General features: G+C 45.7%; 1 protein-coding gene across 2 annotated transcripts in view; it reads left to right on the top strand.

Moving 5' to 3' along the window:
- DCTN2 (dynactin subunit 2) overlaps window positions 1-25,528 on the top strand; it is a 752,351-nt gene that overhangs the window by 489,520 nt on the left and 237,303 nt on the right. For both annotated transcript variants that reach the window (XM_069653593.1, XM_069653592.1), the window contains exons 8-9: window positions 16,081-16,146; window positions 16,736-16,774. In XM_069653593.1, the coding sequence (XP_069509694.1) occupies window positions 16,081-16,146; window positions 16,736-16,774 (105 nt within the window). The remainder of the gene's footprint in view (window positions 1-16,080; window positions 16,147-16,735; window positions 16,775-25,528) is intronic.

Below are 25,528 nucleotides of genomic sequence, written 5' to 3'. Positions count from 1 at the left end.
AGGGAACCTTCCAGGACGGCGAGCAATAAACGCTCGAGTCGACTGCTCAAGGTCACCGACGCCGTCCGAGACCTGTCACACTTCGAAGGGAAAATAGTCGAAGACTGCCTCGACGCCCTCGAAGCAGACCCTGTCGATGACCACTATGTCGCCAACGCCTTTATCGACGCCGAAACCCTCGGCGCCAAAGGCTCCAACCAAGCCAGGGCAGCCAGAAAAAGGGAAGGAGAAAGTTACAAAACATGTAATTTCTTCAGAGCCTGGTACTACACCTCTTCCTCCTCCACCTCCTCCCAGAGAAGGTTTTCAAGCCTCTCCCTAGGAAGGAGTTTTTCAAATCCTTGACCTCACTTTTTGAGGAACAGGAGAGATCCGAGGAGGAAAATGTACCTTTTGGATTGGAATATGGCACCCCAAATGTCCCAGAATGCTTGATCTCAGAGGAAAGCAGAATGAGGGATTTGGTGGAGTCTTTACATAATGCAAGTGGCATTGACACTTCTCCTGAGAATTACTTTGGTAGGCCAGATCCAGGAGAGCATGCCAGTCCATCTTACCGTCAGTTAATGACCAAGGTGATAGATTACTTGGGATGGGCTAGACCACCAGCCCAATTCGTCCAAGACGATTTAACAGACATATTGGACCATGGTCCCACTGAAGACCCAGTACTACCTTTTCATGTAGCCTTACAAAACAGGGTGGCCAAGAATTGGGAAACTCCGGATTCTATTCCTCCGGTAAATCAGTCCCTTGCATCAAAATACCGTCCAGCCAGTAGCGACCCCGGCTATCTGTCAAAACATCCAACTCCCGAGAGTCTGGTCATACAGGCAGCCACAGCGTCCAACAAACATGCGTACCCGTCTATCCCTCCAGACAGGGACGATAAGCGTGTGGATGGTTGGGCACGGAAGGTATTTTCAGCCAGGAGCATGGCATTAAAATCTGCCAACTCCACATGTGCCTTGGCAAAATTTTCGTACACTCTGTGGGAGTGCATCGCAATGGCGGCGGGGCACATACCAAAGGGGGAAGAAAGGGAAGGTTTCCTAGCCATCGTTGGAGATGGAAAGGAGGCCATGCAGGAATCCCTTCAATCTGGATTGGACCCTGCGGATAGTGTAAGCAGGTCCATGGGCACTAGCACGGTAATGCGAAGGTTTGCGTGGTTACGGAAGTCGGGTTTTGCACCGGACATACAGAACCACCTTCTGAACATGCCTTTTGACGGGTCTCACCTTTTTTGCAACAAGGCTGACGAGAGCCTTGAGAGGTTGCAGACCTCAAAAGCAGCGGCCAAATCTTTAGGAGCTGCTATTAGGCAACCTCAGCCTTTTCGTGCGCAAGGGCAATCATGGAGGGGATGATCCTATCGTTATTACACCTCATATGGAAAGACGAGAGGAATGGCCCGTCAAAGGGGCCAAAGAAAGGCCACTCGTGGTGGACGAGGAAAACGTGCTAAGCCAGCTCCAGCTGCAGCCTCTTTGCCATCAGCGGCTGCAACATCCGCCACAAAACCACTTTGAGGACTTGCACCACAAAACACCTGTAGGAGGCAGGCTGTCGCAGCATCTGCAAGAATGGCGAGCCATTACTTCAGATGTTTGGGCTCTAGAAATAATAGCCCAAGGCTACTGCCTTCCTTTTCTAAAGCAACCTCAAAGCAATCCACCCGGGAGACACCCGTTAAAGTTTTCAAACCCGCTCCTACAGCAGGAAGTTCTAACCCTACTGGAGAAAGGTGCTATAGAACCAGTACCTGCAGCAGAGAGGAACAAGGGATGGTACTCCCCGTATTTTTTGATCCCCAAAAAGGACGGAGGAATGAGACCCATCTTGGACTTAAGAAACTTGAACAAGTTCCTCACGAAAGACTAATTCAAGATGGTTACCCTTTCTCAGATCCTTCAGGCCCTTCAACTCCAGGACTGGTTGGTGTCATTGGACCTCCAGGATGCTTATTTTCATGTGCCGATTCATCTCAAACACAGAAAATACCTGAGGTTCGTAGTTGGCAACTCACACTATCAGTTCCGAGTCCTGCCATTCGGGTTGACCTCCGCCCCGAGGGTCTTCACCAAGTTAATGGTAGTGGTGGCAGCGCACCTCAGGAGAGGGGGATTCATGTCTACCCCTACCTGGACGATTGGTTGATCAGAGCGCGCTCTGCCGAGCAAGCACTGGATCATCTGAAAAAGTCACCCGCCACTTCCTCCACAAACTGGACTTCTCCCTCAATTTCAAGAAGTCTCAAATGACACCTTCCCAACAGCTTCAGTACATAGGAGCTGTACTAGACACATCCTTGGGAAAGAGCTTGCCTCCCAAGACGAGGGCTCAAGACATTCTTCAGATGGTTTCCAAATTCCAAAATGCCCAAAATCTCCAGGCTTACGACTTTTTAAGCTTGCTCGGCCTCATGGCATCCTGCATCTTTATGGTGCCAGAGGCACGCTTGAGGATGAGATCCCTTCAATGGGCCCTAAAGACTGAGTGGTCCCAGTTCTCGGGTCAAATGACGGATCTTCTTCAGATTCCGAACAAGGTCAGACAAGACCTTCTATGGTGGACCTGTACAGAGAAGATCCTAAAAGGAGAACCTTTTTGGCAACCATGGCCGGAGATCACAGTAGTGACGGACGCCTCACTCCTGGGGTGGGGAGCCCATGCCAACGATTTGACAATCAACGGTTGTTGGTCTCCATCGGAGTCCAAACTACATATCAACCTTTTAGAGCTGAGGGCAATCAGACTAGCGCTGAAGGCCTTCCTGCCATCTGTCAGGGGAAAGAATGTCCTGATAATGACGGACAACACAGTGGCCATGCACTACCTAAACAAAAGAGGAGGTCTGGGGACACCACACCTGTGCAGAGAGGCAATGCAGCTCTGGTATTGGGCGATTCAGGAGGGAATCTCTTTAACAGCAATTCATCTAGCCGCGGAAGAGAATATGATGGCAGATGCTCTGAGCAGGCAGAGCACGGTGTCCCACGAATGGGAACTGGCTCAGGAAGTCATTCAAGAGATCTTCGCCCTTTGGGGAACCCCTCAGGTAGACCTATTCGCAACCAGTACCAACCGAAAATGCGAAAGGTATTGCTCAAGGGAATTTCCCCCGAGATGAGCCCTGGTGGACGCGTTCGTGGTGGATTGGAATTTCCCACTTTTGTACGCGTTCCCTCCGATTCCCGTCATTCCTCAGGTCATCAGGAGGCTGAGACGCTTTGGGAACCGCATGATCCTAATTGCCCCGGATTGGGCCAGGAGAACGTGATATCCGGACCTGCTAGCTATGTCCATCTGTCCTCCAGTACGCCTTCCTCAGAGAGAGAACCTTCTCTCTCAAATGGAAGGTCAGGTTCTCCACCCAGAGGTCAGAACACTCAACTTTCATGCTTGGTATCTGAAAGGCTGAGATACAGGGATTGGAGCCTTCCAGATGATGTTATGGAGGTGTTGCTTTCGGCAAGAAGGCCAGCAACAAAGTCTCTGTACCGTTGCTGTTGAAAAAAGTTTTGCAACTGGTGCAGGGAAAAGAATGTCGATCCTTTTCTATGTTCTATTCCGGAAGTACTATCTTTCCTTCTGACCCTAGCACATAGAGGTCTGAATATCGGAACAATACAAGATTACCTTGTAGCCCTTTCCATTTTCAAGCGCTCATCGGAAGAATGTTCCTACTTCAAAATTCCTTTGATAACACAATTCTTAAAAGGTCTCACTAATGTGTTTCCTCCTCACCCATTTCAATTACCGATTTGGGATCTAAATTTAGTCCTAAAATTCTTAATGTGTGCCCCTTTTGAGCCTATGCACACGTGTCCATTAAGATTACTAACATGGAAAACGGCCTTTTTAGTTGCTCTAACATCGGCAAGAAGAGTGAGCGAATTGCAGGCACTGTCTTCTGGGCCACTCTAAACTGTGCTCCATAAGGACAGGGTTGTATTGAGGGTTAAACCATCATTTTTACCAAAAGTAATATCTGATTTTCATTTAAGTCAGAAAATTGTTTTACCCTCATTCTATCCTCCACCTCATCCTTCTAAGGAGGAAGAAAGATTACACAGACTGGATACAAAAAGAGCTTTAAGCTTTTACATCTCTAGACTTTCTAGGCTTAGAGTGGACAACCAGTTGTTTATAGGCTACACAGGAAGCAAACTGGGTCAATCGGTAACAAAACAGACAATTTCACGCTGGATTGTACTTTGCATTTCAGAATGCTACAGACTAGCACAAAAAGACCCACCAGAAGGGTTGAGGGCTCATTCCACCAGAGGCATCGCCTCTTCCACGGCCCTTCAAAGAGGTGCCCCAATAAGGTCCATTTGCGAAGCAGCAACTTGGTCTTCACTTCACACCTTCTCAAAATTCTATAGCCTGGATGCTTCCCAGTCTAGGGAGCTGACTTTTGGAAAAGCAATGCTTTATTCCGCCATCTAAAGGCATTGATAAAAGAAAAAGAAAAAAAAAAATCTGACCCCTCCAGAGAAAGTAACAAAATACTGCTTTGGGAGTCTATCTAAGATGAGGAATATGTTGGAGGACACAATCCACTCGAAGAACAAGTTACTTACCAACTGGTAACGTTCTTTCGATTGGATGTTCCTCCAATGTATTCCTCATCGCCCTCCCAACCTACCCCTCTGTAGATTTTTCCGGGTTATTGCCATCTCAAATCTCGCAAGGCTGATACCTGTCTGCCGGCACAATCTACACAGTACAAGATCACAGGCAAAAAAAGGGGGAAAAACAGAACTGAGGCCAACGGGCGCCAGGTGTGCTATTTATACACCCGATGACGGCACCCTCGACGGAGGCCTTCGAGGGACCATCGACTCGACGACATCGACGCACGGCGCCCTCTGCCGAAAACATTTCCGAAGAGCAGCAAAGCTGGATGAAATGCATCTAAGATGGGGAATACGTTGGAGGAACATCCAATCGAAAGAATGTTACCAGTTGGTAAGTAACTTGTTCTTCTAGCAGCTTCCTCAGGCAGTGATTCAGTGTCGGGTGGGATGAGCCGGTCAAATGAGTACAACACACAGTGCAGACGAAGCAGCAACAGGACATGGCAAAAAGACACTTGGGAAAGGTAGGCAACGCCCAAGTTGGTGTCGGTCACAAGCAGATTGAGGCGGGAACCAGGGCTGTTACTTGACTTTTGGGTTGCCGAGAGACTCCGTCCAGGTTCTCCAGGGACAAGGTGAGTCCTTTGGTCTATCCATTCCAACCGGGAAGGTTTGTAGAGAGCACTTGCAGGGGTTTTGTCACTTGCAGTGGCAGAGTCCTGGGTACCATTGCCTCAGTTGAAGGCAGCCTTGTCCACACAGCAGTTTCACCCCAAAAGTTCCATTGGGATGGGTTGAGAGAAGAGCTTTCCTCTTAAATAGAGCCTTCTGTCTTAATGTCTATGGTATAGGATTATGGAATAGACTGTGTTCCAGACAGAGTTCCTAGGTAAATCCTTCTTGTCTTGAAACCCAAAGATAAATCCCCTAAGGGGAAGGTCCCCCCTTTATATAAGCTAAAATACTACAGCGAATTGATCCAAAGCAAGCCTGTTGTCAAGTGTCCAATCCAGGCTGCTATAACAACCGTCCTTTACCTGCTGGTGTCATACCCAGAATGCCTTGTCTGCAAGAAGTCAGGAAGGGTTGCAACAGGAAATTTAGGATCCCTATTGAAAACCAAGGTGGTTAGGCTGTGCTGTTGTCTGAACCTCTCCTCTGGGCTACTTTAATTTGCCCCCGTCCTCTGTGTGCCTTCAAAAGATTTCAGTAATCTGCACCCTTGTGTGAGGGGGTAATTGTAATGGCTGGACTGTCTTTGAAGCACTTGTTCCCAGAGGACAGTGTAAGGACGGCCCCTGTTCCCTATAGGAATGTGTTGACTCTCCTCAGGGGAATCAAAAAATAAACGTCCTTGTCTGGGTGCCACATAGTTGTTATGGGTACACCCGGGCCAGAACAGCTGATACACCCCCAACCCGGTCATGAAAGAGTCAACTCACTAAGCTGACGACAATGAGACATCCAATGCTTACGGCTATGTAAAGGTGTAAGCTCAGTAAACACCATGTCATAACCTTTTTTTTTTTATTCGTTTAAAGCGCAATTTGGTTAATAAAAACCTTATACACTGTAGCATAAACAATTACAAATCATTTTTATACAATATTAAGAAAACAAAGTAGAATAAAATACAATTTCAAATCCCTTTCCATTTACAATACAATTCAATTCTTAGCTCTAATTCTTTGCTTTATAATATTTATAACAAATTTCAAATCACCACACTTCAAAATGCATGATATTCCAGATACACTTTTCTACAGTCAAAGTAACATTCGTAAAATACCACACAAATTAAGAATATATCATTAATATAGAACTTGTTATAAAATACTTTGAAAAATAATGTTTTCCCTAAAAAATGGCTCTCTTCCAAATATAAAAAGCTGCCCCAATATATACCTTAATCTCCCCCTCATAAATAGTTGACCAAAACTGGTCTGATATTATCATTCTCAGGTCACTTGCCAAATGTCCATAACCTTTATAATACCATTCCTGTAGCTCACTATACATGGTAAGAATTAGTCTTGCGGTTTCCACCTCAGTTTTACAATACCTATATAATCTTTCTCCTCGGGGGATATTTGTCCAGGTACCAGTATATTCTTTACACGTAAGGATATTCAAGCATAGTTGCATAATAAAGCTTCTCATTGCTCTATTACCTGTTTTTAATAAATATTCTCTTGGAGTGGCCGCTTTAAATCCCTGTAGAGCATAGGCAGCATAACGTTTCTTAGTATAGAGATAAGACTGATTTTCACACAGATCCCAAGTGATTGATTTTTTATTTAGGTTTCCGAGTAGAATAGTAGCCTCTTCTCTCTCCCTTGGTACTTTCAGGCCTAGTTCGAGGAAGAAGAGTATGCTATTTTGTAGGCTTAATATATAAGTATTTATTTTCCCATCCCCACTTCTATGTTTACCAATAAGTCTCAATAGTCGCCCTTCCTCCCCTTCCCCCATCACCATCCTGAAATATAATTTACAGCATCCTATTTTCCACAAGGTCGCCAAGGAGGTTAGCCCCAGCTCACATCTTATCACCTCTATACGTACATTCCCAGGGAGGCCTAATACAGGTCTCCAATGTTTCCCTTCCAATTTACCTAGATTAGTCAGAAATGTTCCCTCCATCGTTTCCAGGGCATATAATACTCCAGGTATTATACAGCTTTTGTATACCTCTAGGAAACCTTCTATAGTGTGTCCACCTTTACTGTACATATATTTTCGTATGACATTCCACTTTTTTAATGTTTTAGTTTCCACCATTTGCTGAAAAAAGTTCATTCGGGGATTACTCAAAATTGGAATCCCCAAATAAGGGTAGTCCTCCACAACTCCAGTATTACGGAATTTATATGCCATCTGGAGGTCATAACTAGACATGGCTTATATTTATATATTAACGGGCTGCTGGGTGCACAATTAAAAGAATTTGACCCAGAGGTGCAGATTGTTAAAAAGATTGTTAAAAACCCACCAGAAGGGTTGAGGGCTCATTCCACCAGAGGCATCGCCTCTTCCACGGCCCTTCAAAGAGGTGCCCCAATAAGGTCCATTTGCGAAGCAGCAACTTGGTCTTCACTTCACACCTTCTCAAAATTCTATAGCCTGGATGCTTCCCAGTCTAGGGAGCTGACTTTTGGAAAAGCAATGCTTTATTCCGCCATCTAAAGGCATTGATAAAAGAAAAAGAAAAAAAAAATCTGACCCCTCCAGAGAAAGTAACAAAATACTGCTTTGGGAGTCTATCTAAGATGAGGAATATGTTGGAGGACACAATCCACTCGAAGAACAAGTTACTTACCAACTGGTAACGTTCTTTCGATTGGATGTTCCTCCAATGTATTCCTCATCGCCCTCCCAACCTACCCCTCTGTAGATTTTTCCGGGTTATTGCCATCTCAAATCTCGCAAGGCTGATACCTGTCTGCCGGCACAATCTACAGTACAAGATCACAGGCAAAAAAAGGGGGAAAAACAGAACTGAGGCCAACGGGCGCCAGGTGTGCTATTTATACACCCGATGACGGCACCCTCGACGGAGGCCTTCGAGGGACCATCGACTCGACGACATCGACGCACGGCGCCCTCTGCCGAAAACATTTCCGAAGAGCAGCAAAGCTGGATGAAATGCATCTAAGATGGGGAATACGTTGGAGGAACATCCAATCGAAAGAATGTTACCAGTTGGTAAGTAACTTGTTCTTCTAGCAGCTTCCTCAGGCAGTGATTCAGTGTCGGGTGGGATGAGCCGGTCAAATGAGTACAACACACAGTGCAGACGAAGCAGCAACAGGACATGGCAAAAAGACACTTGGGAAAGGTAGGCAACGCCCAAGTTGGTGTCGGTCACAAGCAGATTGAGGCGGGAACCAGGGCTGTTACTTGACTTTTGGGTTGCCGAGAGACTCCGTCCAGGTTCTCCAGGGACAAGGTGAGTCCTTTGGTCTATCCATTCCAACCGGGAAAGTTTGTAGAGAGCACTTGCAGGGGTTTTGTCACTTGCAGTGGCAGAGTCCTGGGTACCATTGCCTCAGTTGAAGGCAGCCTTGTCCACACAGCAGTTTCACCCCAAAAGTTCCATTGGGATGGGTTGAGAGAAGAGCTTTCCTCTTAAATAGAGCCTTCTGTCTTAATGTCTATGGTATAGGATTATGGAATAGACTGTGTTCCAGACAGAGTTCCTAGGTAAATCCTTCTTGTCTTGAAACCCAAAGATAAATCCCCTAAGGGGAAGGTCCCCCCTTTATATAAGCTAAAATACTACAGCGAATTGATCCAAAGCAAGCCTGTTGTCAAGTGTCCAATCCAGGCTGCTATAACAACCGTCCTTTACCTGCTGGTGTCATACCCAGAATGCCTTGTCTGCAAGAAGTCAGGAAGGGTTGCAACAGGAAATTTAGGATCCCTATTGAAAACCAAGGTGGTTAGGCTGTGCTGTTGTCTGAACCTCTCCTCTGGGCTACTTTAATTTGCCCCCGTCCTCTGTCTGCCTTCTTCAAAAGATTTCAGTAATCTGCACCCTTGTGTGAGGGGGTAATTGTAATGGCTGGACTGTCTTTGAAGCACTTGTTCCCAGAGGACAGTGTAAGGACGGCCCCTGTTCCCTATAGGAATGTGTTGACTCTCCTCAGGGGAATCAAAAAATAAACGTCCTTGTCTGGGTGCCACATAGTTGTTATGGGTACACCCGGGCCAGAACAGCTGATACACCCCCAACCCGGTCATGAAAGAGTCAACTCACTAAGCTGACGACAATGAGACATCCAATGCTTACGGCTATGTAAAGGTGTAAGCTCAGTAAACACCATGTCATAACCTTTTTTTTTTATTCGTTTAAAGCGCAATTTGGTTAATAAAAACCTTATACGCTGTAGCATAAACAATTACAAATCATTTTTATACAATATTAAGAAAACAAAGTAGAATAAAATACAATTTCAAATCCCTTTCCATTTACAATACAATTAAATTCTTAGCTCTAATTCTTTGCTTTATAATATTTATAACAAATTTCAAATCACCACACTTCAAAATGCATGATATTCCAGATACACTTTTCTACAGTCAAAGTAACATTCGTAAAATACCACACAAATTAAGAATATATCATTAATATAGAACTTGTTATAAAATACTTTGAAAAATAATGTTTTCCCTAAAAAATGGCTCTCTTCCAAATATAAAAAGCTGCCCCAATATATACCTTAATCTCCCCCTCATAAATAGTTGACCAAAACTGGTCTGATATTATCATTCTCAGGTCACTTGCCAAATGTCCATAACCTTTCTAATACCATTCCTGTAGCTCACTATACATGGTAAGAATTAGTCTTGCGGTTTCCACCTCAGTTTTACAATACCTATATAATCTTTCTCCTCGGGGGATATTTGTCCAGGTACCAGTATATTCTTTACACGTAAGGATATTCAAGCATAGTTGCATAATAAAGCTTCTCATTGCTCTATTACCTGTTTTTAATAAATATTCTCTTGGAGTGGCCGCTTTAAATCCCTGTAGAGCATAGGCAGCATAACGTTTCTTAGTATAGAGATAAGACTGATTTTCACACAGATCCCAAGTGATTGATTTTTTATTTAGGTTTCCGAGTAGAATAGTAGCCTCTTCTCTCTCCCTTGGTACTTTCAGGCCTAGTTCGAGGAAGAAGAGTATGCTATTTTGTAGGCTTAATATATAAGTATTTATTTTCCCATCCCCACTTCTATGTTTACCAATAAGTCTCAATAGTCGCCCTTCCTCCCCTTCCCCCATCACCATCCTGAAATATAATTTACAGCATCCTATTTTCCACAAGGTCGCCAAGGAGGTTAGCCCCAGCTCACATCTTATCACCTCTATACGTACATTCCCAGGGAGGCCTAATACAGGTCTCCAATGTTTCCCTTCCAATTTACCTAGATTAGTCAGAAATGTTCCCTCCATCGTTTCCAGGGCATATAATACTCCAGGCATTATACAGCTTTTGTATACCTCTAGGAAACCTTCTATAGTGTGTCCACCTTTACTGTACATATATTTTCGTATGACATTCCACTTTTTTAATGTTTTAGTTTCCACCATTTGCTGAAAAAAGTTCATTCGGGGATTACTCAAAATTGGAATCCCCAAATAAGGGTAGTCCTCCACAACTCCAGTATTACGGAATTTATATGCCATCTGGAGGTCATAACTAGACATGGCTTATATTTATATATTAACGGGCTGCTGGGTGCACAATTAAAAGAATTTGACCCAGAGGTGCAGATTGTTAAAAAGCCATCTCTGGCTTTTGGAACTTTGTGTCCAGAAATGCACATGTGACCTTCGAACCTGTCCCGCTGCCACAGCAGTGCAGTCACTGGGAATGTCAGGAGACTGTCCCAGCAAAGTTGCATGAATGCACTATGTTTTTGGCAAGGAGTTTTATTAAAAGGAGGTGAGATTACCAGGCAGAATTACCTGCATCATTTTAGTTAAAAATACAAAAAGCTCAGGTTATTTAACCCTTGCAGATGGCATTCTGTCACAATGGTTCCAAAGGTCTTCCCGCAGAATGGCCCAGGAACTAATGAATAGCAGCCACAGCAGCTACCTCGATGAAAGGAGACCCTCCCCCCCCTATAGGACACAGCAGAGATGGGCAGCAGCGAAGTTCATCCCGATCAGGGTGGCACAGGTGAAACATGGTGACAAAGCAGGCCCATCTCAATGCAGGGGAACATCTACAACAGGAGGGATTGTCTCTGGCCACAAGTTGATGACCTGCAGAATCGCAAGCCCCAACTCAGTACTGCGACCGATGCACTGGATATGCCACGTGCAAAGCTAGACGGCTCATAGGATGGTCCCACTATACTTCAAACAGCTTCTGACAGTAGGCTTTCCCTGCAGGGAATGGAAGCGGTTGGTCCCAAAAGCCCAAGTGTTGAAGCACCGACAGGGGTCTTCATTGGCTTTGGCAATGCTGGTCACCCGTAGCAGCAGTCGTCCTGGTCTTCAGGATGGTGCTCCTCTTCTTCTGGTCTAGGCTTCAATTGACAATCTGGGGAACGGCTGCAGGACTCCTACTTTTATACCAAATTCAGGCAAAGGGCTGCCCCAGCCCACCAGTGGCAAAGATCTGCATCATTCAAACTGGCTGTCCAATTCTGTAAAGTCTCTGGCCCCACATTTCTCCAACAAGGGACATCCTCTGGCTGGAATGTGAATTTGGACAAGACAGTCCTATCCCCCATATTTGTACAGAATGTGCACACCTCTGCTTTGCCTGGGAACTCCAGCTTGAACTCACGAAAGTGCATGCCTTATGTGGTATTTCCTGACCTGAGATGACAGGAGGAAGGCCAAACAGAAAGGCCAAAGGACAGGGCGGAAATGACATGGCACAGCCATTTTGAGTATATGTTCTCAAAATGACATTATGCAGTGTAAAATCAAACGTGCATGGGAGTGCAACAAACAAAACCTTTAAGACTACCTGCTGCCACCATCTGTCCTGGACACACAAAAAAGGTAATACAAATGTTGCTACAGAAAAAGAGTAAGGTACATAGTACCCCTGCTGCACTTACATTAAGGTGATGTGTGCTTCATTAAAACAGTACAGAAATCACATGCTGAGACAAGGTCCCCCTGCACTGGTAACCATATAGGTTGACCCGTGAGTTGAGGTAGGGTAGTAAAGCAGACACACTGTACTTACCTTTAAAAGTGAGTACAGAATGCAAGCCGTAGCAAATAGCTGGGGGTTTCATTGGTGTCAGTGGAAAGAAAGCTGTACAAAATATTTCCTAAAAACGCAACTCTGTAAAGATCCCTCAGAATAGAGGGTAGTGAGTTAGTACACATTTAGGCCCCGAAAATCAGAGAGGTATTACAAATGCAGGCATGGTTCTGGAAAGGGCCCCTCTCCTCTCTAAAACCAGTGGCAACAAAAATAATCACTTTCATGTGCAACATTATTTATTTTGTAAGGAATATTGGGCATTAATTGCAGTGAATTATCACACTAAAATGCATAGAACATCGCAGGAATACTTAAAAATATCAGAATTGCAGTAAATCACCAGGATCGCATGTGTAACAAACTGACAATGCCAATTTACAGTTAAGTAAGGGTTATTGTCACCTTTTAAAGAGTTTTAGAAGACCAAGAAAGTTTGTCCATAGGGTTTAACAGAACACATCCAAAAAGTCTCTTGTGGTTCTAGTGACAATCTAGGTATCTGATGCTTACAGTCCATGGGCCCAAAGACAGTGGAAACCATTCAGCTGAGGAGGAGCTCAGGGCCCAGGTTCGTTCACCCACCAGAGTCCATAAGAAGGATAGCGGCACAGTGGGTCTCAAACATACAGAAGACAAACTTTTGTGATTAGGGGGCACAGAAGCCAGGAGATCCTGGATTACTGGACTAGCAACAGATTTGGGATCAGCAGAGTTGGCTGTAGTGACCCTAGGAAGGGCAGGTGCATAGGTGACTTTAGGTGTCAGGACTGAAGGTCTCCAAACAGTAAGAGCAGAGTTCCAGGTGAAAATGGAGCAAAGATGGCAGCTACACAACAAAGAATGCATCACTTCAGATGGCCCACGATGAGGAGGGCACTGCAGTTGCGACATCAGCAAAGAAGAGCCCCATCAATTCCGTCTGAGGCACCTCTGATGGAGACAAAAATTCAGCCAAGGCAACAATAATGATCTGACAGTGGTCGAAGTGGGCGGGAGCGGTGCTCCTCTATTTCTTTTAATTAGGTTTTACCGTTCCTATACTTGTATTTTAAAAATAAACCGTTCTGGAATGGTTTTGTTTTAAAATAAGTGTAGGAAGAAGTTGAAACTTGCACTTTTAATGCACTGAACTGAACGTGCCCTTAAACACCATGCACATTGGGGTTTGTATTGTGCATGGGAGGGGGCATGGCGATGGGGTTTGTGGGAGCAGAGCAGGCCAGTAGGGAACATAGCTCCACTACTTCTTTTCGTACACTTCGACCACTGTCCGACGATGGAAGCAGCAATCCAAGATGTTCCACAAAGCAACGCAGATGAGATGGAGCAACGGAAAGCCACTCAGACCCCAGCAAAGGGGGGAAGAGAGGCTACATTTTTAGGTGCAGCGAATGCTACAAGCACAGGAAGGCTACTAGGAAAGCATCAACACAGCAGTCGTGGAGTTTCCAGCATGCATCGCTGGAGGTAAGTGAGAGGAAAGCCTTGCAGAAAGGATCCTTTCAGCCAGAGCGGCGTCCACAAACGGACAGGGCCCAGCCATCACACCAGTCTCGGGATCCTGCGGAGCGGCCCATCTCTCCAGTAGTCTCCCAGGTAGTTTGGAAGACATCCAATCCTGGGTGGCTAGACAAACTCCATACACTCAGGAACACAAGCACAAATGTCGATTGAAGGTTCTGTGCTACCCTCAAAAAGTTGAAACTGGCTAGCAGTGACTCAGTGTCCCTGGGTAGGCTTTGTCCAGAGCCTACATGGGAAGAACCAGCCATTTTAGCTGTTGCTTTTGGTCTATTCAAGCAAAGCAAGACATAAAAACAAAGTAGAGTAGTTTTAGCATGCATTAGTATCCCATTGCCCATTGACCACTGTATATGACTATTTGGCCACAAAGACGACAGCATTGTGTTGCCTTAACTAAAATGTATAGCTGTTGCCATCCTACTCCTTAACACCTGGCTGACATATAAACTCCTAAGGGCATCATGCCAGAAAGGAGTTGTCCGCTACAGGGCAACTTTAGTAGAAATCTATCTAACAGAAAATAAAGTCTAAAATGCAGGAAAGTCAGCGCAAGGTTCACAGAGTTAGCATACAGAATCTCAAAAATTGAACTCTAACTTAACATCTTTACTTATGGTACTTCACCTTTGCTAACATTGCTTTTTGTAGAGTTTCAGATTGTGCTTACTCCTCATGAGGAGTGTGCATGCTTGCAAAGGAAGTAGTTCATGACCAATGCATTTAGAGGGGCTCATCAATGCACTCTTAGCTTGTAGGTGGATGCACCCTCTGTTGGAATTAGATGCCGAATACAGTTTGCCTTGAGCCTTACGCCCCTTAAAACATATTTCTCATGGTGGTTGTCTGGGGATATGAAAATGCATACTTAGTATGTTTTTATTTGTATTTGATTTGATTTATAAAGCGCTTTTGCCAACGCATTACAAGAGAGTGACCGTACAATTTATGAAGGAGGTAAAAAATAATAATACAATTAATTCAAACAAAGATAGCCGAGGAACATTACAGAGTGTCAAAAAGGAGTACAAATCAAAGATCAGTGTTACGGAAGAAGGATTTCCGTTAAGTAAGGAAAAGATGGAGAGTGGGGAAGTATCAGATGTCAAAGTGGATGAGTTCCAGTGTTTAGGGGTAAGGATAGAGAAAGAGTGGAAGCAATATTGAGCACAGGGTTGCTCTGGAACAGAGTGAGGGAGCTGGGATTATGATTCAAGAGAACTTGATGGACAATATAAGGAAAGTAAAGAGGAGAGATAGGGGCCAGACTATGTGTGCGCATGAAGGTAAGGCAAAGAAAGAGTAATCGCTGTTCAAATGATAGCCAGGAGAGAGCCGGAGTAATAGGACTGTGAGGAGAAAGGCTGCAAAGAGTACAGATGGCATCATTGAAAATTGAATGGAGTGGGGCAAGTTGATGAGCAGAAAGGCCAATGTGAAGAGAAGAGCAGTAGTCGAGGCAAGGAAGTGTGGAAATTTGAAGTTTAGCAGTGTGGAAGGTGACGAAAGGCTATAAGAGTGGGCAATGTTAGAAATGTGTCCGATGAAGGAGAGGGATGAATAAAGACAACACCCAGATTGTAAGTGAAGAAAGATCGAGAGAGATGGAGGGAATGAGATGGGAGGAAGAGGGTGAATAGAAGTTGTATATGTTTTCGAGGTATTTGGGTGTAGAAGGTGCAAATGTATCCAGAACTGAACTGCAGTAAAGCAAGAAGAGATGGTGGCATTGAAAGAGTTGATGAAAGTACATAAGGATAGAAAGATCTGGGAGTCCACATGAAAATGAGAGGAAAGTCCAAATGAAGAAATTATAGCAGAAAGGAGGAAAGAATTAAGAAAGAAAAGGGGGCCAAGCACAGAATATTGAGGACAGTGTGCAGTAAAGAGGGAGACCAAAGATTGATTGCCAGCCTAGGAGACAGCGAAGGATTGATTTTCAAGATAAGAGTACACGCATGCAAAGGAAGCAGTTCAAGACAATGCATTTAGATGGGATCATTGATACACTCAAAGCTTGTAAGTGGAGACGTCCTCTGTGGGAATGAGATGCCGATTTGTAGAGTTTGCCTTGAGCCTTTCTCCCCTTAAAACAGATTTCTTTGGGTGGTTGTCTGGTGATGGAAAAATGCTGATTTAGTTTGTTTTTAGAGAGAAGTCTGCATAGTATTGCAGTCAGAACTGTATATCACATTGCAAATGTCACTCTATTATGTCTCCTATATATGTAGATTGTGGAACTGGAGAAGCGTCTGAGTGAGCTGGAGGCTACTGTGCGTTTTGATCAGGACAGTCAGGTGAGCAAAGCCACCTCATTAAAAAATATCAGTGAAGGACATAACCGAGCAAGGTTCGGCAACAAGGGGCTGAGATGAGCTCTTAGAACCAAGCATTGTTGTTATTTTACAACTGTCAGGTGAAATCACCACAAATTCCCTCTGCCTCGTAGGATTGTTGTAATTGTCTGAGCTAGCAACCTCAAAGTTATCCTTGACACACTGTTGATCAATCAATGGCAGTGACCAGAAAGCATATCCCTCAAACACATTCTGGCTTCCTTGAGGTTGACACTGTTAGATATGTATGGGGACACTGCACCAAAACTATATTATTACAGACATGCCTTAGTAAACTGTTTGGTAGAACAATGCTTTTGAGCTCTTTGGAACATCTACTTTGTTTTTTGTGTTTGATAAAATGATTAAAAAAATGTTAACTAAAGAAAAAAAAGGGGGCTGCATTTCATGTACATTGAATGTCCTCAAGCTACCTCCCATTCTGTCTGTCATCCATTTTGTTCTGTAATTGCTGAAATACAATTCATTTTGCAGCCCCAACCACTAGTGTTCTTCACTGACTGTGTTGCTTTTTTATACTTTTCTTTAGAACCCTCTGACAGTTGGATTGCAAGGATCTAGTTTAATAGTAAGTTCTTCACTGTGTTATTTTTTTAAGGCAGCATTATGCACACTTCTTTCACTTTATTTTATTACTAGTAAGATCTAGAGGAAGAGGACACATAGTGCCCTTTTCAGTAAGCCACTGAATCATGATGTACATTTTATTGACTTTGCAATTATGCGGCTGTGCACAACACAATGCAAGTAATTACACAATAGCACAAAACTCGTACAGCAGTTCAATACATTGTACAAAAACAATGATCAATGGCATTGGTGGTTCTGATATCTCACATCTCACTAAAGTGACTTGTTCTCGGGCTTACAATATTGTTGCTCTGACATCCTTCCCATCCCAACTGATTGAGTACACCTGCACTGTAGGTTGGACAGGAAAACACCTGCACTGTAGGTTGGACAGGAAAACATTTCTCTGAAAGAGAAATTTAGAATGGGGCCGGTAAATGCTAACACCTCTTCATGTGCCAGGCCCCAGTACCACTGATAAATCACCAACCGTCACCTCCCAGTTTCTGTGTTTCTACCCTTTCTGTTGGACGTGGGAAGATCTTTCTTCGTGCACCTCTTTTTATTTTTTTAATTTATTTTTAGATGTCATTCCACTTATTTGCTGTCTGAGGGCATATTTTTATTAAAGGGGATATTTCTTTTCATTAGCACCTCTTCGGTCTCCACATAGATGTTAGAAATTAGGTGTAAAGCTGTGCATAGGATGTGATTACTGGTTTTCAGTTGCTGACCGTTGCAGGCCATATGTCAACACCCTCAGGATATTCCATCTCATATATTTCTGCCACTTCTGTGTGGGACTCCAGCTAAGGATGCTGAAAACACACTTCGTCTTCATGCTAAAGAAGGTTCCTTTATCACCCACCACCTAGAAATTCTTGGAAGGATGGAAGACACGACTTATATGTCAGAGGGATTCGGAACCAGAAGGGGTCTCTGAATCAAAATCGCCAGTGGAAATGTCACTCCCTCCCGTACCAGAGGCTCTTCCACCACCCGTTACAGTGCTTGCATCTGCTAGAACCACTCAGTGGGAAAGCACCAAGCTGCAAGCCTTGGCCCTCGGTACCAGATGATGTTTTCTTGCCAGATGAAGGCATGCGTCCCCAGCCAGCACGAGCCTCCCCGCAATGAGAGACAATGAAGGACTCTCCCAAATCGGGAATAAGGCCAAGACAGAGTGCGGGTGAGCTTAAATGGGAGTTTATCAATGAGAATACGGCATGCAAAGAACTCTGCAAACTCCGAGAGCGCTCTGTCTGACAATAGCAAAGACAGGCGTATATATTTACAAAAAACGTCATAAAAACCTACACACTATAGGGGGCACAAGTTCAATGGGATTGGGTGGCGACGACTAACTATAGGTGCTGCTGCGATGTGGTTGGCCGTGGCTGGAGAACGTCACTGGGCAGCCTCGTGGGTTGGGCAGGGCCTGGCAGGTTGGCAGAGTTCATCCGGGCGGTGTTGTTGTGCCATCGCGGCCAGTGTCAGAGATGAATGTCTTTTCCTGACTTATTTGCCCTAGGCCATGCACACCGCAGTCATTCAGTCATTTCAATATTATCTTCTTTAGTAAATCTTCCAATAGGTTATTCTACAGGTTAATGCAACACAGGAGGAATGTACCTTGTGAGGGGTCTGGAGGTAATACGTCAGGACATGGTTACCAGTGTCCTGTTGACCGGGGCTATAGGTCGAGGGGCTAAGCTCCAGGGCCTGGGACGGGCGGTACAGGTCTTTCTGCCTTGTTAGAAGTTGTTATGGATGTTCCGCTGTGTGTTGTCAAAGTGTTGGGCGTCCTGATTGCACAGGGCCATAAGTCTAAGATGATCCGGTGGGCTATGGGGTTTACGAGGGGGTGCCTTTAGAAGTGTGTGTTCAGGCAGAGGTTTACTGCCGTGCTGTAAATAATGCAGGTGGCGGGCCGTGGCCTTGGGTGCTGCAGAGGGGGCTCCAAATCTTTGAAGCGGCTCCAGTTTCGTTGGGGGAGGCAGAGTAGCGCAGCGCGGGCCTCTGCTCTCATGTCTTGGCAGCCTTCACAGGGTGGGAGGGGAACGGCCTTGCATTCATTTCACAAAGGTATCTCCCTCGTGTGTTGCCGATTTTAGGTAAAAACATCACAAACATTTGAACACTCTATAATACTTATTCAAAATCATTTTGAAACATGCATTTAAACTTTGCTGGATGTGTTTCGATTATACTCAGTCTGAGCACCTTATCCGTACACTATGTTTTAACAACTACAGTATTAAGTTATGTGCATATACATTTGCAGTAAGTGAGGTAGTATTGGGGGTTGGTGGAGTACATAGAAAGTAACTCGCCACTGTACGTGGCGGAGGTGGCACGTAAGGGGCTTAGACATACACGTGTGACGAGTGCATTCTCGCACACTCTTCACATGTGCCCGTGGTATGGTTACATTCGTTTTCTTGTGTACCCTAGCAGCATCAGTTCATTTGTGGCGTGGGACCGCGGGGCGTGTGGCTTTCAGTGATACTTATGAACAATAATCCCCCGGGAATGCTTCTAACATTTGCACACCCCTGCAGGGGTGTGGGTCCTTCACGGCTGGTGTCATGTACGATAATTGCACAATTTCACAAATTTCTTTAGTACGAATGGTTGTATGGAGAGGATACATATGTTAAAAGTGGTTTCTTACATTCACATTTGGGTACCTGTCTGCTTCCAGCAGATGACCATTCTACAGATCTTCCCATCGCCCAGGCCTTGCTGACCGGGTCATTGTGGGAGCAGTGATACACTGCGGAAGGTGAACTGTTACAATGTTAATGTATTACGCTAGATCATGCCCGTCTTGTTCGTGGGAACGGGCTTGCAGCGGATCTACCATGGTGCTGCGGAGACAGGGAGGACTGAAACTATCTGAAGGAGGGGGCCGCGCTGCAGCGCGCTGAGCTCACACCATCTTTAGCAGACAGAAAATGGTTTCTGAGGCCTAGCTAAATTTAATACGTGCGGGCAATGTCTTCAGCAGGTGAGCCATCCACCACCTGGGCCCTGGTGGTAGGAGGGAACGCCCGATGAGCCATGGCCCTCACCTGGGGTGGAGATGTAGGCAAGGAGGGGGGTCTTTTGGACCACTCCTCCCCTACACAGATAAAGCTCAGTTGCTATCTTAGAGGAGTGCACAAGCCCCTGCATTCGCCTGAACAGACAAAGAACTATATAGGGCACACAAGATTGAGTGCACCGCCCTAGATTGTGTATTTAGTCAAAAATCCTATTTTGAGGAGGTTATGGCCATTTCTTTGGGGGGCCCTAAACATTTTTCTTTTTCCCTGTCTTTTCTGGTTCCTTGATCTGATTTATGGTGGTGAGAGGGACTCCTGAAGTCCCCCTGTCGTCATGCCTCTTTTTACCTTTTATATGTTATATGATATTCGGTTTCCCCATAGGCCTGCAGTTCCAGAGGTGCCTCTCAGGCACCCATTGTTTCCCTAAGGTGATTTTGTCACCGTATTTGTCTCGGGAGGATGACTCAGCGGCAGCGTGCTCACGTTGGAAGCAAGACGACACAGAGCAACACAGGTTCGATCCCTGGGCCCACGCTTAGAAACCCCTGTGTATAAAGCGTGTTATAAATAACCTATCAATCAATGTACATAGCTTTTAGGGAGCAGGTTGATGACAGACGTACTTCAGCTTTGACTTTACCAGGAGTCAAGCCATTTTCCCGCATTGGTAGCCCAATGTACCATTTGGTATATGGGGTACTGATGGGTTTTGTTAAATCCTGCTTGCTGCCATTTTGTGTTTCAGGGCTTTCCTTTATCTAAGAGGTGGCCTCAAAATGGAAGTTCTGCCCATGTGGGCTCTTTGTGAGTCCACAGTGGCAGCCTCCATGTTGGTTTAAACCAGTTAGGACCATATCAGTCATAACTGGATTAGGCGAGTACAGGTCCCTGCACTATCCCTCTCACTTCCTTTGCAGGTGGCTAAGGATATGTGGCAGTTCCATGACCAACATTATCATGGGTCATCTGACCCTTTGCCCCAGCACTTTCTTCGCCAATCCATTTCTGCAAGGGTATTTAGGCTTTGTCCTGCACTTTTTGCAAGCCTCTTGCTTTCTTGTGCCTGTAACTTGGAAGTGGCAAGTCTGACGACCTGCTGAAGGAGATTTCCCACCGATTCCTGCCATTTTTGTCATTTTTAAAAGCCTTCACTTGCAATAATTGCCAAGGTTTGCCCACGTATTCCTCATCTTTCATATACTCCAATATCCTACTTGCAGCTCGAGCTCGGAAACTCTTCTTCGAATGGATTGTGTCCTCCCACGTATTCCTCATCTTGTGATAAATCGTTATCTCCAGCTCCGCTGCTTCGGAAAAAAAAATTCTCGGCAGAGGGCGCTGTGCTCGAGGTCGTGGCGTCGATTGTCCCTCGACGTATTCCGTACTCTGTCAACGTCACCGATGGTATAAGTAGCTCGAGCCGCGCCCGTTGCTTCAGTTCCGTTTTTCCGATCGCTTTGCTATCGAGAACGGCGCGCTTCTATTTTCTGTGAAGAAAATGTCATCACCTTCGACACCCAGAACTGGGTTTAAAAAGTGTGCAGATTGTCGGTCTAAGATGTCGATTACCGATCCCCACCGGATTTGTCTCTGGTGTCTCGGTTCCAGTCACCGAACCGACGACTGCGGCTCCTGCCAATCGATGACCGAAAAAGCTCTTCGTGAGAGGAGAGGTAAACTGTCGGTGGGGAGGGAGGCCTCAAAAAAGGTTTAGTCAAAAAAACATAAGAAAGCGACCGATTCTAAGGGATCGGATCGCCACAGGCACTCGAAGAGATCTCGATCTAGAAGTAGAACGAGACATTCTTCGTCGTCATCGAAAAAAATGAAGAGGAGATCTAGATCTCCCTCATCATCTTCTTCTTCAGAGTCGACCGAAGAAATTCGTTGTCCGACTAAATCGGATTCTCCCAGTAAGTGGGAAGAATTCCAAAAAAAGATGATGGAGGTTTTCGAGAATGCAGCCTCGACCCCCTCGAAAGAACCTCGAAAAAGCCATACCCCTAAGGTCGCTCCATTGGACGACAAAGGGAAGTCCAAGGCTACTATGGCTAAGACCAGTAGCGTCGAGGAATACAAAAAACCTCGAGTCGACATAAAACCGTCGAAGAAACTTCGAGAGTCGAGCACCTCTCCAGTGCCGGCCAAGAAATACAAATCTTCGAAGACTTCGACGACTTCGTCGACAATTTCGACACCAAAACCACATGCGTCATCAACGCCATTATCGAAGTCATCTTCGAAAACTTCGAAGACACCCTCGAAAACTTCGAGGGATTTGCCATTTCCTTCGAAGCAGATGGAAGAGGAAGAAAGGAGATTCATTCCTTTGCCCAGATCAGACTTTTTCAAATCTATGTCTGCAATCTATGAAGAGTCTGCTACAGAAGAAGAATACGAAGTTACTCCTTTGGGAGTTAGGTATGGTACAAGACAAGTTCCTGAAGAACTTATTGACCAGGAATCTAGAATGAGAGACCTGAGTGATACTCTACATTCTGCCAGTGGAGTTGACACATCCCCAGAATTAGAGTTCGCCAAACCTGATCCTGCAGAGCATGCAGATGCTGGGTACAGGGGTCTTATGACCAGGGTAGTTGAATACATGGTTTGGGGTAATACTTCACCCATTTTTGAACAAGATGACATGACGGATATTATCGTCAAGGGACCTCAGAAGGATCCTGTTCTCCCTTTTCACAGGGCCATTCAAAGGACTGTGGAGAAAACCTGGGAGAAACCAGAAACCATTGCTGCTGCAGACAGCACTTTTCCAAGAAAATACAGAGCAGCTGGATCGGATCCTGAATATTTGAATAAACATCCGACTTCAGAGAGTTTAGTCATTCAAGCAGCATCCACTTCAAAACAAACTGCTTATCCAACTATCCCTCCAGATAGAGAGGATAAAAAAATTGACGCCTGGGCACGTAAAGTTTTCACGTCAGGCAGTATGGCACTTAAGTCGGCAAATGTCACCTGTACCCTAGCCAGGTTTACCCATACCCTGTGGGACTGTATTTCGGCGGCGGCTGATCATATTCCGGAAGGCGAGGAAAGGGAAGGCTTCCTGAATATAGTCAAAGACGGGAAGGAGGCAATGGGGGAATGCCTCCAGTCTGGACTGGATACTGCTGATAGTATCAGCATATCTATGGCTGCACGCGTTGTGCTACGCAGAGTTGCGTGGTTGAGGAAGTCGGGATTTGCACCGGATGTGCAAGCTAGACTCCTCAACATGCCCTTTGATGGCTCGAGGCTCTTTGGCAGAAAGGCTGATGAAAACTTCAGACCTCGAAAGCGGCAGCTAAATCACTTAGCGCCTCTTTGCGCCAGCCTCTAAAACCCTATTCCGGCTCATCTTCCTGGAGGGGTCGTTCTTTTCGATACTACTCCTCTTTTGGTAGAGGAAGAGGACAGGCCTCTCAAAGGGGCAAAAGGAACTTCCCTCGTGGAACACGGGGAAGAGGTGCAAAATCAGCCTCAGGAGTGGCATCTGTACCCTCAGCCACTCCTGCAGCCGCCTCCAAATCCCTCTGAGACCTTGTTACACAAAACACCAGTGGGAGGCAGTATCTCTCAACATCTGAAGGAATGGCGAGGCATTACCTCAGATGCTTGGGCACTGGAAACAGTATCCCAAGGTTACTGTCTCCCCTTTCTAAAAAGGCCTCAGAATCATCCACCGGGAGCCAATTCCGTCAAAATTCCGGATCCGCTCCTGTTGCAGGAAATTTTAACCCTGCTAGAGAAAGGTGCCATAGAACTGGTACCTGTAGCGGAGAGGAACAGGGGTTGGTACTCACCATGTTTTCTCATCCCAAAAAAGGACGGAGGACTGAGACCCATCTTGGACTTGAGAAACTTGAACAAGTTCCTCAGGAAGGACAAGTTCAAGATGGTGACTCTTTCTCAGATCCTTCAGGCTCTCCAACTCCAAGATTGGTTGGTATCATTGGACCTTCAGGATGCTTACTTTCATGTGCCAATCCATCCAAAGCACAGAAAGTACCTGAGGTTCGCAATTGGCAATTCTCATTATCAGTTTCGAGTTCTGCCATTCGGGTTGACCTCCGCCCCAAGGGTTTTCACCAAACTGTTGGCGGTTGTGGCAGCAAGTCTCAGGAAAGGAGGTATTCACATATATCCCTACCTGGACGACTGGTTGATCAGAGCAAGTTCTCCAGAACAAGCTCAGGAACATCTTTCGATCACCTGCCACTTCCTCCACAAACTGGGCTTCTCCCTCAATTTCAAGAAGTCCCACATGATACCATCCCAGAAACTCCAGTTTATCGGAGCAGTCTTGGACACTTCATCGGGAAAAGCCTCGCCTCCCGAAGTGAGAGGTCTCCACATCCAGCAGATGGTAACAAAATTTCAGAATGCCCAACGTCTACCGGCCTTCGATTTTCTCAGGTTGCTCGGCCTCATGGCATCCTGCATTTTTCTAGTACCAGAGGCCAGGTTGAGAAGGAGATCCCTTCAATGGGCACTCAGAACTCAGTGGTCCCAGTTCTCAGGGAATATGTCGGATCTTCTGCAAGTCCCGAGCGCAGTTGCTCAGGATCTTCTATGGTGGGCTTGCAACGACAACATTCTCAAGGGAGAGTCTTTTTGGCAACCACGGCCGGAGATAACGGTAGTGACGGACGCCTCACTCACGGGGTGGGGAGCACACACCAACGATCTGACAATCAGCAATCGTTGGTCTCCATCGGAGTCCAAACTACACATCAACCTATTAGAGCTGAGGGCAATCAGACTAGCTCTGAAGGCCTTTCTGCCCTCTGTACAGGGAAAGAATGTTCTGATAATGACGGACAACACAGTGGCCATGTACTATCTCAACAAAAGAAGAGGTGTAGGGTCACTGCCACTGTGCAGAGAGGCAATGCAGCTCTGGTTCTGGGCAATACGGGAAGGAATCTCTCTGTCGGCAATTCACCTAGCTGGAGAGAAGAACACGGCGGCAGACGCTCTGAGCAGGCAGCGCATGGTCTCTCACGAGTGGGAGCTGGCTCAGGAAGTCCTTCTGGAGATCTTTGCCCTTTGGGGAACCCCTCAAGTGGATCTGTTCGCCACCGCAATCAACCGGAAGTGCGATCAGTACTGCTCAAGGGAATTTCCTCAAAGAGGAGCTCTGGGAGACACATTCGTAGTGGAGTGGAAGTTTCCACTGCTGTACGCGTTTCCCCCAGTCCCTGTGATTTCTCAAGTAATCAGGAGGTTGAGAAAGTTCAGGAAAACCATGATCCTAATTGCCCCGGATTGGGCCAGGAGGACGTGGTACCCGGAACTTCTAGACATGTCCATCTGCCCTCCAATATGTCTTCCGCAAAGAGAGGATCTTATCTCGCAAGAGGACTGTCGGGTTCTCCATCCAGAGGTCAAGAAACTCAACCTTCACGCATGGTTTCTGAGAGGTTGAGATACAAGGATTGGGATCTTCCGGATGACGTAATGGAAATCTTGCTTTCGGCCAGAAGACCAGCAACAAAGTCTTTGTACCGATGTCGCTGGAATAGGTTTAGTAACTGGTGCAAAGACAAGGATGTGGACCCTTTTCAGTGTGGCACCCCAATGGTGCTTTCCTTTCTGCTACATCTAGCTAATCTGGGGCTCCAGATAGGAACAATAAAAGGATACCTTGCTGCGCTGTCCATTTTCAAGCGCTCCTCGGAAGAGGTTTCATATTTCAA

Source organism: Ambystoma mexicanum, chromosome 3q, assembly GCF_040938575.1.
Source record: "Ambystoma mexicanum isolate Mex_15411 chromosome 3q, UKY_AmexF1_1, whole genome shotgun sequence".
Taxonomy (NCBI): domain Eukaryota; kingdom Metazoa; phylum Chordata; class Amphibia; order Caudata; family Ambystomatidae; genus Ambystoma; species Ambystoma mexicanum.
Note: the sequence above shows the minus strand (reverse complement) of the source record. Positions and strands in the feature narration are given on the sequence as shown.